The following is a 15515-nucleotide window of genomic DNA, read 5'->3' on the forward strand; positions in this document are numbered from 1 at the left end:
GGACAGCAGTGTTGAATGCTGTGAATTGGAATGTTTTGTATTTGCAAGACGGCTACTGCAATACTTTTGCGTGCTCCTATATAGTACAATGCAATAGTCCCAGCGAGCTTGGTACCAATGTAGACTGGTAGACCTCCACTCATGTGTGACGCAACCTCATTGCTCTTCAGCACAAGCTGCTAGCTAGGATCTTGTCCCGATGCTTCTGTTCAGCTGATCGCTCTGGAGGTCATTCAAATCTCTGTCTGATAGAATTTGGGTCAACTGGCTGATCCAACTCGGCGCATTCAGTGTTTCAACCTTGACCTCGAACACATCATAGCCCTTCACGTTGACCACAACTCTTTTTCCCTCTTTGACAAGTTCCTCCAGGACAGGGAAGATCGGTCGAAGCTTCCTCACAAAAGCTATTATTGGCTGCTCTCTCATCGTCACATAGTGCTTGTGTGGACATTGGAGATATAGAACGACGCGCGCATTTGCTCCTAGTGACAGAAGTTTCCGGAGATTGGCGTTTAGATGGCCAATAATCTCGTCGACGCCGTGGATATAATCGAGACCGACATAGATGTGCTTGACGTGTTGGTACACATCAATGTCCAAGCCCCAATTGTCATCGTGGAGGAAGTTCAAGGCTTCTGAAGCTCGTTCGGGTTCATCAGAGGCGCAGACTATGAAAGTCGATACCTTGTACCACATCTCGCCGATCTCTTTTATGGTATCAAGCGGAACGTATCCGCGCGTGAAGAGATGATTGCAACTGATCTGCCGTAGGTCAGAAAGCCAGTAAAGTTCATAAACGTTTTGGCGCTCGACGGTGTAAGTCTCTCGTGAGAGTAGATGGGCGTACACCATATCGCGTAGTTCCCGTGGTAGTTTGCTCTGCATCATCTCGGACAGTGTCATGCATTCTTGCTTTGCGTGGGTCGCTATGTACGTGTAGAGTTCGTCGTCGAGCTTCTTTGCGGCTTGACCGATTTGCTCTGATTCCGGTTGTCTAGTGCGGGTATCTTCGCTGGGACGGTCGCGGCGTCTGAATTTGTATAGACGATGCTTCTCTTTCAACGAGAGGCCCTGATACAGATGAGTTTCGGAAGTCGCTCGTCGCTCGTCTGCTTCGCGGCGTTCGAGTAGAATGGAAACGTGACGCGTCAGTGCCACTTTTCGCAAAGAGCTATTCAATCAATCAGTAGGATGCTTATCAATCGTCATAGAATTTACTTACCGGTGGACGAAATCCCTATCCATAGTCAAGCTTGACGGGCTGCGCCGCAGAGGTTCCAAAGGTGTCGCAATGTGGAAAAGGTACGTAAGTGGGAGAGTCTCGGTAAGACTGAGACAATGAAAAGCGTGACACTACGCTCTTGTTTGTTATTGTTCCGATTTCTCCAGGCTCCAGCATCAGCACGTGATCGACCGGGTAGGCGCACTGAAAACTGTCCACAACAAGCTAGCACCTCCGCTTGTAAGACTCAGACCTTCCAAGTCACGTTACCGGAATGACCAATCTCCTTCATTGAACCTCTTCATGCCCGTGAGCCTTGCATGCATCTCCTTGCTGCGTCACCGATCCAGTGCTTGTCTCCCGAGTTTGGAATTAGGATGTGCCTAGTTCTAGTCGTCAACGCGGTGAAGAAGCTCACGAATTTGCAATTGGGAGCAGGAGATGAGCACTTCACGCCATGGCCTAGTTGTTGATGGGAGACTACCGCGCCTTGATATACCTCAGATGTCTCTTCTACAGTACATCTGAGAGCTACTCGTCGTCTTTTGACAGGCGGGTTGTCAGAGTATAGTACCCTTGTATGCAGCAACTGTCGTCTTTGCTCTCCAGTCACCGATGGACAGCGATGATGTATACAGCTAATGGTAATGAGATGTGAGCATCAAATAAGATGATAAAGGTAAGTTGATCCTAAACGCCTTCTCCTAGCCCGTGCGAGGGCAATGGGTATCTATGCAGGCCGTTGGTACACAGAGTAAAATACATTTGAAACCATAAAAACGCCGACTCCCATCAGTCCTTGTCCACTACAGCCACAATACGCTACGAATGTCAGCGCTCGAAGACTGGTAAGGGAACAGCTCTGCGACATTCTCTGGAGCATCTTTTCCATCTAGGCAATCCTCCACCACACGCACAATGCCTTCGAAATCAGACAAGACGCGTTTCGCATACGGCTGACTAAAGGCCAAGTCGTGTAGCATGCCCTTAGCGCGGTGGAAGGCGTCGATGTGGGCATGTGTACGTCCAGCGGAGTTGCGGACGAGAAGAGAGCAAAATACCAGAAGTGCATTCGACAGGGCCGACGTCATGCGATGCCGGAGGCTGAATGGCTGACGAACTTCCCGCATAAAGAAGGTCATTCCTGTGAGGGTGGAACAGGCAAGTTGGCTGAGGTGTTCAGCATGATTGTCGTCGTATTGCAGGGAGATTATGACGGAACGTAGCCCCCAAAGAACGAAATCCGTCTTCTTCTGCTTGATGAACATGTTCAGCAGTGGTACACCTCCCTCATCCCGCTGAGCGTATGATGGCATCCCCAGTACTGGTAAGTCATGATCGAGGTAGTGGGAGATCTGCCGATCAATGATGTCCTGGGTTGTGCTATCCAGACTGCGACCGTCGACAGCATTACTGGCGTAACGCGCCCAGAGTATGACGTAGTGAATGTAGTGATCGATGAAAGGCCTGGGGTCATCACTATCCTCGGTTTTGTAGAGGTTTGCCTATAAAACGTGAGCATGAGGTAGCAGGAGGAAGGGGACACGTTGAATCAGGAGAAAACTGAACACCCTGGAGGCGACATCGACGTCAAGACACCCACTCTGCATGATCATCTTGATGTAGTCTCCAGACCTGTTCAGGGGCAGGAAGGATAGGAGTCGTGGGCTTTACTTACCCTTTGTGAGAGGTCTACAGGTGCTTCGACTTGAATGTCGGTTTCGTGGATTCTGTATGGTCTTCCATACGTCAACGAAATGAATCGGTCTTGGACGAAGATATTCCAGAACGTGCAGATGCGCTCATATGCTTGAACCGTCGTGATGTTCGTCCACGTGGACTGCTGATGTAGGGAGAACTGGAGCGCGAGTGTTGCAGCGGCGCCGATAGTGTTGTAAGCTGGGCCGGGCATGTCTGCATATTGGTAGTAGATGGCCTACAACTATTAGTCTATGCGCATCAAGTTTGGAGCCTTTGGACACGTACCTGGAAAAGGACACACTGTATCAGCGTCAAATCGCCGCATCCGCTTAGTAGCGACCTCTTGTCGACGAGCTCGTCAGCCATCTCGAGCCAGCGCCAGCCCTTACACTTGCCAGTGTCGATGGGTGCGACATTGAGAAGTATGTCGCAGCATGCGAAGATGGTGTAGTTCAGCGCGAGAAACTCGCGATCTTCTGATGGTATGGAGGCGCTTGCTAGCACGTGTTGGCTGCGGTTGCGGAACTCGGGTTCATCTATGCACGGATGAGACAGGTGAATGTCGGTGAAGAAGGAGGCTAGGTACTGTTGGTAATCGGCGGGACTAGGAAAGGGCAGCTTCCTGTTGCCGAATTGTACGAGGTGCGATGGGTCGCCGTTGATAAGGGAGCCAGCGCCTGGAGCGACGGGGTTGGCTGGCTCTAGGGAGTTCTCTGAAAAGAGCGAAGGCTGTCCCATGAAGGCGAGAGCTGGGTTGATGGGGTCAAGCGGCGGAACAGACAACGCGGCGTCACCCCTGAAGGCATCGCTGCCGTTTTCCTCGCGCTCCACACTGCCCATTGGCGTCATGGTCAGGCCTCGGTCGCGCATGAGGGCTTCCATCATAGCCTCGATCCGGGCCATGCGTGCTTCCATGGTCATACCGCGTGTGCTGGCATCGCTCGCTCTCCGCTCGGTACCGTTTTCCGACGGCATCAAGCTCCTTCGTGGTACATTGTGACCGTTGCCGTTGGCGCTGGTATTTGAGGCTTGTGTATGGAGGGCAGGCGTGGGTCGACTGAGGTTCTGCAGGGCTTCGGCGGCCGTCTGGTCTTCAGAGAAGAAGCATCGCTTGCCGTTGTCCATGCACCGTTGGCATGGGTTTTCGCCGGAGCACTGTTGACGTCAGTCGCTGCCTATGATAGCTGTTGATGTTTACATATTCGATTCCTGAATGTGGAAGCGACGCTGTCGCATGAGGAAGTCGCGATGCAGTCGCGAGAGAAGTGGCCGAGGCAGCCAATATACAAAAGAGCGTACATACCTTGAGCTTGGATCGCCTGCATGATACACCTGCGCAATCTGTCAGCCGGCTGATGGCATAACCTCGTCGTCCTGTCGCGCGAGCTGCGTCGAACCACTACGGAACCATCGGAATGCCGCATAGGAAGCTCCAGATGCGCCGAACCAGAGCGAGTGTCGCGACTTACATGCTTTGGGCGCGTACTTTTGGCGGACCTTTTTGCGCTTGGGCGACGACGACCTCCGTTCGACGTCCATGTGCTCCATGGGCGAAGGATGGCTGTTCATGGCGCGATGGAGTTGTTGGAAGAAGGATGGCGCTCCCTCAAGCTACTTCGGAACGCGACCGGGATCCGGGCCTTTAGCGCGTCTCCAGCTTCCGTCCTCCTACAGCCAACGGCATCACTTTCATTCCTCAATTCATCACAAATGTCGTCAAAGGAGATGCGCATTCAAAGCAGCGATTTGCAAGCTACAAGACGTGATACTGTCAAGCTGGAAGTTTTGCAGGATGCCATCGTGGAGGCGAAATGTACGGTAGGGACATTCCAGGCTTCTGACATGTGATCCACGCATTGTCCTGAGGCATGCACCCATCACACGTCTTTCCCCTTCATGCTCACGGCGCCAATCGATACCCCGTCTGTGAAGGACTATGCATACGTATTTTCTGGACCTACCATTGGGCATGAGTCTTATGCCACTAAATTTCACTCTAGATTGTCAAAGCCTCCATCAGACCCAAATGTACAGCATCTACAGCAGCTACGGCAGTAAAGCGTTAGGTCATGTCATCGACGAGCAAGGAGCCAACGGCCGTCACGCAGCAATAAGAGTTTATCTGGACTTGTGCATTATTGACTGTCATTACCGTGTATCGAAGCGGCAGTGAACTGTGACACCCTCACAGTCGTCTATCTCGCTCGTAGCCGTAGTTGACGTATGAGTTGTCAACCTCTGGTCCGCGGTGGGTATTAAAAGAAAGAAACAATGTGATCGAAAGAGTAAACGACTTAAAAAACAAAGAAGGCAAAACTTGCTTGCTCGCTGGAATTGCACGACCGGACATCTCCGATACCCGCGTGAGAGAAAAGTAGATGTGGTAGTCGTGGCTTCGTAAGCCGTAGTGTCGTGTAGTCATGAGTAAGAGCACTTCTGGCCCTTCCCGTCATCCTTCCGGGTATGTCCATGACAGCGAAAGAGATCAGAATCCAGCTTCAGAATAGCACCAGCGAAGAGACCATTTTCTTCATCTCCCGCCTCCACCCTCCAAAACCCTCTTCCAATCCCCATTCACCCATGCATTGCCCAAATCTTCAACGCCAGCCCACAAAGCTTCCTAAGCGCCTTCGTCTCCTTAACCTCCTTATACCTCTTCGCCAGCCCATCAATCTTCCTCACACACTCCTCAATCTGCGCGCGATAATACGACGCATCCATCGTACCCAGCACCTTATCCTCGCCATTCGCAGCATCACCTAGACCCTTGATGCACTCGGTGACAGCGCGGCGGTGACTGTTCTTGGGCTCGGCGTGCCGGAACATGTCGTCCATTTCTGCTTGGAGGACCATGTTGTCGGTGCTGATGTACTGGAGGACCGAGGTGCGTGCGGCGCTGTCGCCGGGCTCGATGGTGATGGATGGGATTGGGGGGTTGGTGGCTTTGGAGGCGGCGTTGGAGGCGGTTGCGGCGATGAGTTTTGAGATGCCGCTTCCGGGTGGTGCGGAGGTAGTGGCGTTGGGGAGCGTGGATTGGGGGGCGTCGGGGTCGAGGCCGGAGGTGGAGGCTCGGCCACGGAAGGACCATCCTCCTGCGGGAGGTGGAACTGCGCCAGGGAGGGAAGAGGCGGTTTGAGATGTAGTGTTCGCCATCGCGTTGGCGTTTGTAGAGCTGGAGCTCTGATAGAGGTCGCTGAACGGCTGCGGCTTGGGCGCAAGAGGGTCGACAAATACCGTCGGGTTATTAAGACGACGAAGGATTTCCTCAATGCACTGAGCCATGCGCATGGTCTGTAAATCCAGATTGTTGGACCTACCCAGTAAGAAGTCGTAGAGTGCCTGTAGACGAGCCATGGGCCAGGCTTCCTTGAGCTTCTGGGCGCCATCCGGATCCAGGGGGATATCAGCGTCAAACTCTTCAAGCACACGCTTGACGGGCTCAAAGACTTGGTGGGTTAGGACTTGCACGACCTTGGCCACCTCCCACTGCTCTCCGGTTTGGAGCAGATGTTCCAGCCGGTCGATGCCTTCGAGCATGTGGCCGGTGTGCCATGCTAGCACGTTGATGCGGCCCTTGTAGACGTCCTTGTAGTGACCAAGGAGAATCTGTGTCTTGAGTCGAGTGACCTCTTTTTCGCGAGCCAGGCGAATCTGCTCGTCGTACTGGCGCTGTACCTCCACCTTGTGGGTTTCGAACTGGCTGAGAAGGCTGATCGTGGCCACGCGCTGGTTGTGCTCGGCGATCACAGGCTCCATGGGGTTGTGACCGGAAGGAAGGATGGGCTCTTTCATCTTTCCCTCACCGAGGACGTTGGTCAGTTTCTCACGCACATACGCCCTGCGCTCCTCGGAGGTCTGGTTCTCGTAGAACTCGGCGGGGTGTTGCAAGTTGCTGAAAGCTTTCGGCCGCGGGAGTGCTGGTTGCGACGTCCACCGGGGACGCTTGTCCTTGATACCGGTTGTGCGCTCCAGGAAGTTCCGCTCGTACGGAGCACGACGCTTTTGTCGTTGTAGCCGCTTGCGCTCCGCCGACTCCCTTCGCTCGTTCTCTCGGAGACGCATTTCGCGCTCGTAGAACTCTTCTGCGGACTTCCGCTTCATGGCCATGTCGTACCATTTAGGGTCCAGCTCTCGGGGATGGGGTTCTCGCTTGGGTTTCGCAATGCGGCCTGTGGCGACGGCGTGGTAGGACTGCTGCTGCTCTGGGGATTTAGCCGGCTTGCTCTTATTCTTAATAGTACGTTTACTGACCCTGGCACGAGGCAGAAGTTCCGCACGCGTAGAACTGTCACGGACGTTGTTGAGTCCTGCTGCGTCGATATAGGGGGTAGACCTCTGGAAAGATCGCTGTGTCCATGGTTAGTCATAGTCCGGACGCCATTGGATGGGATATGCAAACCTTGAATACGCGAGCATGGGTTTCGAGCTTCAGGTATACTTCTTCGTACTGGATCTGCGCCTTCTCTCTAATGACGCCTACCAGGTAGCTTGCACCTTTCCAGATGGTCTCGCGGATAGGAGCCATGGCGGCGAAGTTGGTGTGGGTGGGTAAGCTGAGTGAAGTGTAGATGGAAGTGATTGGGAAAGAACTTGTAGATATTAGGTGACTGCTAGGCTGTCTGGATCGTGGAAAGTAGATCAAGATGGGAAGTCAATGCGAGCGGATCCAGTTTGTACTGGAGAGAGTTGATATTGAGAGACAGAAGCGTTGGCTAGAGAAGAGGGAGGCAGCCAGATCGGTATACGCTAACAAAATCGCGCTTGACCGATGTGGGGTTCTTGGCGTCGTTGACGGAAGTGAATACTAGTGAATTGGGGAGTTATGACGAAATGATCCGTAGATACAGCCGTGAAACGCCAGTCACCGCGGCGAGAAGAGCCATTCACGTCAGTCAGACAGAGAAAGTAGGGAAGAAGAGGGTTAAGAAGGCCGGGAACGGGTCTTGTGATTCGCAATTGACCTTATCACACGCGAGCATTCACTGTCGCGGAACTGCCGCCTTGTGACAGTCCGACCAGCAATGAAGATCCGGCCGGCTACAATGCTCCGCCATCGTGAAGTCGGAGTGAGTAGGGGTGTTAATAGACAGTGCATGTTCGCGTGGTGTTTGGGACCGTGTGGACTGACATCGAGATCTCCACAATGGCATTCCACACCACACTCACGGAGGTGCAGTGCTATGTAGACTCCGAGGTGCTTGAGTCTAGCGTACTAGACACTCTACGGTATCACCTAGGGAACGACAAAAGAGCATGAGGACCGAGTGACTATAGAAATGCAGCCATACGCAGGATACGAAGATGGGATGGTGAAGGGGAGGAAGGGAGGTGTCGACACTAGTGTAGAGAATGGAAGAGGTGGTGAATCTCGCGTCAAGTCGCGGAGAAGTGTAGGGAAAGATAGTGCTGAGCAGACATCGAGGGATGCACCTGCCGTTTGAACCAGGTAGGGGTCGTCGCTGGCTTTCCGCCCCAATTCTATACGGAAGGTACCCTCGTACCCTCATCTTGATGTACCACCTCATCGCAGCCCCAAAGGAAGAGACAGATCTGATGTATCCCACAATACCGGAGAGGCGAAGGCAGAGGGAAGAGGGGTATGTCCAGAACCAGACAACGACCCCTTGCTCACCTGCCGCGCGTCTTCAAGTCCACGGATACGGAAGCAGCGGCACTCAAAATGTTCGAGACGTCCAGGGGCCTCTAAAACAACACACTGAGGTGAAGATGCAGCCATGAAGAATGCAGAAGAAGCCAGACCAATGCAGGTGGGGACCCCAAAATGAAAATAGTGCCCACGACTCAGGCACCAGAAGTCTCGACCGAATCCTACTCCATGGGCCGTCAGGCGTCAGGCGTTTGCATCGTATCGCGGTACGGATCGATCGCACGTCCAGTCCTTCGTACTCGGTGTTGCACGTCAAGTGTGGCGTCCACTGAAGAAAGCCAGTCCTCTGAGGCTGACGGCAACAATAGGATAGCGCTGCTTACATACATCGCGACGCGCTTTGAATAGTAATCCACCACAACACCCACAGAACCCCCGATAGCAATCCCCCCTTTTGACGCCTCGATGACGGGACGCGCAAGCCCCAAGGATTTGGGCGAGATTTGTTCCTGCAGACAGGCGGCTTGATGTGGCTTCTGTGGCACAGGGCGGCTTGGCCGGATGCCGAAATCCGAGTTGGCGCGTGGGATCTTGCCGCTTGCGGCTAGCCGACGGGGCGGAATCGACGTTTTCTGTCGAAACGCAGCCTTTCTGTCGAATAGCATTGATAGCCCCAAGGCAAACATGCCAAAGCAGGCTGTAGCCCATGCATGCCATCTGTGGGGGCCGTGCCCTCACATCATGGGCGCCGATCGCCTGGGACTTCTTGATCCTCGTAGTATCAGGTTTCTCAGGGCTGCCCCAGGTGCCCGCTTGGTATCGTGTATATTTCCCGCTGCCCTGCCTTTGTCGAAGCTGCTTCCGGGGTTTTCTCACTTACTACTAATCACGCGTTCTTGGGGACAGGACGCTCAGTTTGCCTTTCTTTTCGCGGCTACCTACATTAGTCACTCGTTATACCGAACTTTGTAATTACGCTAATATGAGGGTCTCACAATTTCCCCTCCTCGCCATCACCGTCGGCGCCAGCCTCGTGCTCGCTCAAGAACGCTGCGACGCGCCTTCGCCTGGCATATACTGCAATTCGACGGAAATTTTGGCCTACCACGCGGACGACTGCAAACCTTTCCACGTTTTTGTCGCACGAGGCTCCGACGAGCCCTACCCTGGCCGCCTAGGTAACCTTACCTCGAAGATCTGCGCAGCGATTGGAGGATCATCGGAATGCGGTTACGAGGATGTCGAGTATCCTGCAAAGAGCTCAGCATGGGGAGCAACCGCGTGGTGTGAATCAGCAAGCAAGGGTGCGAAGAACGGACAGGAGCAGATGAAGGCGTACAGCGAAAAGTGTCCGGACAGCAAGTTGATTGTATTGGGTTTCTCGCAGGGTGCATCCGTGGCACAGGACATGCTCGGTGGAGGAGGGGGTCCAGTCTTTGCATGTGAGCAAGACATGAACCCAGCTCTGGATGCTTCAATCGGTTCCAATGGTACGTACGCAGTGTAAAGAAGTCACGCTCTACACCCATTTACTAACTTATTCGCTCTAGTCGTCGCAGCAGTAACCTTTGGCGCGGTCGTCCGTTCGCGTGACCAAAACTTCACCGTCGGCCGCGGCGTAGACTACGACGGAACCAGTGCGCGCAGCCCAGAACACCTCAAAGGACTAAACGCCTACGCCGACGTCCTCCTCGACTACTGCCACTACGGCGACCCAATCTGCGCCGTTGGCTCCTCGCCCCCAGACACAAATGAGCACCTGAACTACTTCTTCATGCACAACGAAGAGGTCATCAAGTGGGTATCCGGCATGGCCAAGTCAGGTGGTGATGTGAGTGCCAAACCCAGCAAGCCCGTAATCAGCCAGTCTTCCTCATCGACAAGTGTGCTTGCGAAGCCGGCCGCCACAGCATCTGGATCCGCTACCCTTTCACCTGTTGCGACGACGACTGACGATGCGACGAAGGTTGCAGCGGCTAGCGCTACGGGTGCTGCCAGCTCGCTGACTGCTACCCTTGGCTATATGTCGGGGTTGGCTTTGGGTGTAGCTTTCTTTTTGTAGATCGTTTGCGTGATCTTCTAGCGTCATACCCTACATTCCATTCCGAGAGCTTGTATCACAAGCATCATTGTTTAAAGATTCAACAGACGAGTTGAGAAGCATACAACAAGCATATACACACGGCGTACATGGTGTTCATTATATGTCTTGATGGAATTTGAACATTATTCTTTCATTACTATGAAGCCATTATCATGATGACATGCAGGAGGTAGTTGCGTTCCCAAGCCTTTTGCCAGTAAATGCAACAGCCATCAACAGAACACTACGCCGCCAATGCAATGCATGCGAAACAATATCGAAAACAACAGCGAATCTACAAAAGACCAATAGTCCTCTGCTTCATGGTCCTGACATCGACATTCTGCCAGAAGCTAACACTGAAAAGCGTGATGCAGTAGACGCAAACAGCCGAGATAAGCATGTACCTCTGGGTCTGACCGTAGCTGAGGTTGATGGCGTCGCGAGTCGGGCTGCCGACAGGGTAGCTGTCCTGAACGTTGAAGTCGCCGTAGATAGCAGCGAAGTTGTCCATGGCACTCTCAGGCAGGTTGGCCATGAGACGAGCAGGGAAGACACCGGTCCAGATAGCACCCGCAACAGTAGAACCGATTGCGCTACCGATCGAGATGATCATGGACTCGACGGCAAGCAGCGCAGGGAAGTCTTGCTGCTTAGACACAGCCATGAGGGTAGTCTGCTCAGAGATAACCAAAATACCACCACCGAAGGCAATAAAGATCATGCACATGACAATATAACCAATGTTCTCGTCAGGCTGGCGGAACTTGATCATGAGGCCAACTCCAAGCATGGTCAGCGGCACACCCAAGAACAACGAGTAAATCTTGAGCTTTCCGTAGTACCGCAGTACAAGGCCGTAAACGATAGAGCAGAAGCAGCTGCCCATGGTGTAGATGTTGGCGATCCAAGTAGCGTGTACAGGGCTCTGGTCGAACAAGACGACAAGAAGCGAGTAGAAGTACGAGTCCCAGCAGTACCAGCCGATGTACAAAGAACCAGCCATGGTATAGGTGAAGATGACAGTCCGGTTCTTGAGCAGCGGCCATGGGATGAAGGTGACGGGTGCGCCGTACTTCTCCCACAGTCCGAATGCGACGACGAGGAGGGCGCCGAAAACGAGGAAGCAGATAATTAGGGGTGACGCCCACTGCTTGGCTTGGTAGGAGTAGATGTTGAAGGCGAGGAGGAAGAGGGAGAGTCCAGCGGCGAGGAGCAGAAGACCGACGGCATCGAATTCGCGGAGGTAGTACTTGAGCGTTTGAGCAAAGTTACCGCGGCTGGGGCGGGGCGTGATAAGACCCTCTTTCTTTGCCTTGCCCTCGTAGATGATGAACAGAAGCATGAGCGGTGAGGTGACGATAGGCGCGATAATGGCGAAGATGCCGAAAGTCCATCTCCAGCCGATGCCGCCAGGAGCAGTGATGCTGTTGATACCGTATCCGTAGATCCAGGTGGTGATGAGCCATGGAGAAGAAGCATACCCGATGAACAGTGCTCGGTTCCTCAACTTGGATGTATCGGCGATGAAGACCGTGATGAAGAAGTCGATACTGTTGGAGCCGACGTAGAAGAAGGTCTGTGCCGCGCAGTAGGCCTTGACGTTGTTGCAGCTCGCCATGAGAATGAGGCCGAGGACGTAGATGGCTACACCTAGGCCGAGACCGAAAGGCCGGCCCCAGATGTTGAGGATCTTGGCATACGGGAGCTTCCAGATACCGCCGACGATGGAGGAGATGACGCTGGTCAGGGCGGTCAAGGAGTGCAGCTGAAAGTCACTGGTGACGTAGGGCGCGAGGGTGCTTGAGGTGCTGGATGCGTAGGCAGTGAAGAACTGGATGAACCACATGCTGATGTCGTTAGTGTAGTTGTGGAGCAGTGAAGCGGGAGTGACTTACGCAATGTACGCGAGGATCAGGTCTCGCTTCTTCCACAGGAGCGAGGCAGCTTGCACATGCTGGACACCTTGCTCTGCGGTGGTATCGACCTTGTTCAGCTCCTCATCCGACTCTCGGCTTCTGGCAGACTCCCTCGGGCTGCCGACCTTCTCGTCAGGGCGGGCAGCATCCATGCTGGTGTGCCCCTGGTAGGAAGCAGGCACGTCGGCAATGTCTTTCTCATTGGCATCGGCATTCTTGGTGTTGCCAGAGACCAGTGCGCTGGTAGTCAATCCCTTGAAAGTGAAACCCATCCTGGCGATAGGTGTAAAAGCACACCAAAAGAGAGGCTGTGATGAAGACGAGACGAAGAGATTGAGAAGACAAGGTACCGCGCGCGCCTCAGGTTCATATACCGAAAACGCAGATCCACGCAGTTCCACCGCAGGACCTTTCCGAGACGCGCCCGGTTACCGGCTCCTCGTCGCTGGGTGGGGAATTCCGTTCACGTTCACCATGAACAAGGAAATAGTCGTGAATATCACGCGCTCGCTCCCAGTTAGCATCATGCACCGAAGCTTGACTTTCCTGAAAGCAGTTGGTTCCCCGGAATTAAGCCTTCCCAAGCACGGCCCAGACAGCCTCCAAAATCTTATCTCGATAATCAGCCGGCATCTCGGGCCAATAGGAGCGCGCGGTGGCGTGACGCGTGGGTTATCAGATGAAAATTTTCGATCTAATCATTATCTGATCAAAACCCGCAAGCCACGACGCCTGCCTGTACCACTCCACTGCTTGCCCTCTGCTCCGTCATGCCTTCGTAAAGCGGGGGTACCGAGGGAGATGATGCTACTTAGTCTGCGACTACGGACCTGCCGATGGTGCTCCCAATACTCGATAGCCGCCGGGCATGCGGTGGAGCTGGCTCGGGGTTTCTGCAGAATTTGCTCCATTGCTCGTACCGTGGTGGCGGCCTCAAAGATAGGAAAGAACCAAAGTGGAGGGAAGGAGCGGAAGAAAAGGTACAAACGGGTCACATGGAATTCGAGAAGCTTTTGCTTGCAGGCATATCGTTCCTACAGTCGCCTGCGTCCAATCGCATCCCATCGTCGTTGCTGCTATGAACGAAATCAAGGGTCTGGCAGGTTGGCGTAGGTGGGGTTGACGGTTGGGGTGCTCGTGCGAAAGACGTGCTAACGGCGGCTAATCCTTCATCCTCGGGTCCCGAGAGCAGGAAAGGCTTTCTTGAGCGCAGATCCACCCATCCACCAACCTGGAAACCGAACGTGATGCTTTCCGTATGATGCCGGGAAGCAGGAAGAGGAGGGCAATGGCGCGATCAGTTGTTGGGAGGTACGACTGCGAGTTCGATGCGCACGAGTCATGTCAGCGGCCGACAATCGGACATGCGCGCGTCACATACCTGTCAGCTGCATCACGTTGCGTACATCTCTGCGTCGACCTGCACACAACACAGCATGCTTCTCGTACGCCACAGCCAGGTGTCGCCAAACCCCGTATCATTTGATCAAATATGCAGATCCGAAATCAGCTCATACTAAATCCGCTGAGTCTATGGTGACTGCACAGGGCCACTCCTCCAGCCTCTCTAATCTGATCGCATACGCCCCACGTTCCGTTAACTTTCCTTGTTTATCCTCTTCATCTGGATCAGCATTTGTGGCATCCTAGTGGATAAGATAGTCTGCTAAACTCAGCCCCTTCTCACGCCTCTTGGCCAGCGTCTGTCTCGTTCCTTCAAAGAAAGCATCGCGGAAGTCGTGACAACTGCCGATGGTCTGTGACCAGCCTTGAGTGGGACTGTGGTCAATGATCCTGTCGTCACCCCAATTGCGAACGATGATATCTTGGATCATTTGCTGTGGCTTCGAGATCGCGCCCGACAAGTGTTCCTTGCGAAAGGAGACCGTGTGTGTGAATAACGTTGACCCCAGTGGCTGGGAGAGCGGTCGGCCGAAGGCTTCGAGGAGACGCTTTATGGCGTAATTCTGGAAATTCTTCGCGCGTAAGCTGGCGCCTAGTTCCCAGCATGCGATGGCTGCCTTGATGCCCCAATCCAGTGGGTTTTCGGGTCCAAGGCCGCGGTGTGGAAGAGTAACGATTTGGAAGTCCTTGAAATCAAAGCCTTGTACCAGGCCTTGTTCCTCGCGATATTCCTGAGTGTACAACCACTGGACGAACAAGTCGAATACCTCGGGGTCATGTTCAGGACCGACATAGTAATCATAGATCAGCCCTTCCTCCCACTGAATGCCCTCGCACTCTGTTTCCATCAATGTTTTGTGAATTGACCATGATGTGTCCTTGTGAAAGCATTGGTGTCCAAAAGTACTGATTCTTCCATCGCGCATACTACAACAGGTTAGCGGCCGCTATGAGCTGCTTTTGTTCCTCGGGCGGGAGCTTACCTTCTTGCAAATCTCTCGCTGTAAGCGCGATCCTCCAGCATCGCGGGAGCCCCGGCTCCAGTCGTCATTTCTTTTTGGGGACACTGATGAATTATGTCGATCGCGGGAGGTTCAGAGGAAGCGGAAGAACAGTCGAGACGTCCTGCTGCTATGAGGCGGCGCCAAGGCAGAAAGTGAGTTGCGAGGTGAGAGAGGGCCGCACGCTCACCTCCTCATTCACCGAGAGAATCTTCGGTCACCAATCATCGATAAAACCAAGAGCGCGCCTAAGAGCTTCGGCTTCAGATGACGATAGGGGGAGGGTCAGTTCGGGCTACACGTTCGTATGATAAAGGAAAGCGAATCTTGCGTACGATTCCGGGCGCCCGTTCATGCGTCAAGACGAACTCTAGTAACGCGATCATCAACTTCGCAATAGCTACAATGCTATAAGCTCCCATAGAGATGAAGTCCGCAGCGTTCATATGTCTGAAATTGTGATGTTCGAACAAAAAGGCGAAACGCATCAAAATTGGTTGCCATGAATCGCCACAAACCGGACGTCTTCTGCAGCAACCGAAAGCTGTAACATTTTTCAACAGAGCACTTGTAG

General features: G+C 53.6%; 5 protein-coding genes across 5 annotated transcripts; 1 reads left to right on the plus strand and 4 right to left on the minus strand.

The window, feature by feature from the left end:
- Nucleotides 1-183: 183 nt before the first annotated feature.
- Nucleotides 184-1248, minus strand: J4E86_005862 (uncharacterized protein; the record flags this gene model as incomplete). Its single annotated transcript, XM_051446393.1, has 2 exons — nucleotides 184-1174; nucleotides 1226-1248. The coding sequence occupies 2 exons, from the start codon at nucleotides 1246-1248 to the stop codon at nucleotides 184-186; spliced, it is 1014 nt and encodes a 337-aa protein (XP_051301968.1).
- A 783-nt stretch (nucleotides 1249-2031) lies between these two features.
- J4E86_005863 (uncharacterized protein) lies at nucleotides 2032-4495 on the minus strand (the record flags this gene model as incomplete). The annotated part of the gene is made up of 5 exons (XM_051446394.1): nucleotides 2032-2730; nucleotides 2904-3161; nucleotides 3212-4081; nucleotides 4230-4258; nucleotides 4396-4495. 5 exons carry the CDS (start codon nucleotides 4493-4495, stop codon nucleotides 2032-2034), a joined length of 1956 nt encoding a protein of 651 aa, XP_051301969.1.
- Nucleotides 4496-5500: 1005 nt separating this feature from the next.
- J4E86_005864 (uncharacterized protein) lies at nucleotides 5501-7451 on the minus strand (the record flags this gene model as incomplete). The annotated part of the gene is made up of 2 exons (XM_051446395.1): nucleotides 5501-7273; nucleotides 7326-7451. The coding sequence occupies 2 exons, from the start codon at nucleotides 7449-7451 to the stop codon at nucleotides 5501-5503; spliced, it is 1899 nt and encodes a 632-aa protein (XP_051301970.1).
- A 2065-nt stretch (nucleotides 7452-9516) lies between these two features.
- On the plus strand, nucleotides 9517-10596 carry J4E86_005865 (uncharacterized protein; the record flags this gene model as incomplete). The annotated part of the gene is made up of 2 exons (XM_051446396.1): nucleotides 9517-10024; nucleotides 10085-10596. 2 exons carry the CDS (start codon nucleotides 9517-9519, stop codon nucleotides 10594-10596), a joined length of 1020 nt encoding a protein of 339 aa, XP_051301971.1.
- Nucleotides 10597-14182: 3586 nt separating this feature from the next.
- Nucleotides 14183-14964, minus strand: J4E86_005866 (uncharacterized protein; the record flags this gene model as incomplete). The annotated part of the gene is made up of 2 exons (XM_051446397.1): nucleotides 14183-14867; nucleotides 14924-14964. 2 exons carry the CDS (start codon nucleotides 14962-14964, stop codon nucleotides 14183-14185), a joined length of 726 nt encoding a protein of 241 aa, XP_051301972.1.
- Between the last annotated feature and the right edge of the window lie 551 nt (nucleotides 14965-15515).

This window comes from Alternaria arbusti, assembly GCF_024043155.1.
Source record: "Alternaria arbusti strain BMP 1465 chromosome Unknown scaffold_7, whole genome shotgun sequence".
NCBI lineage: Eukaryota > Fungi > Ascomycota > Dothideomycetes > Pleosporales > Pleosporaceae > Alternaria > Alternaria arbusti.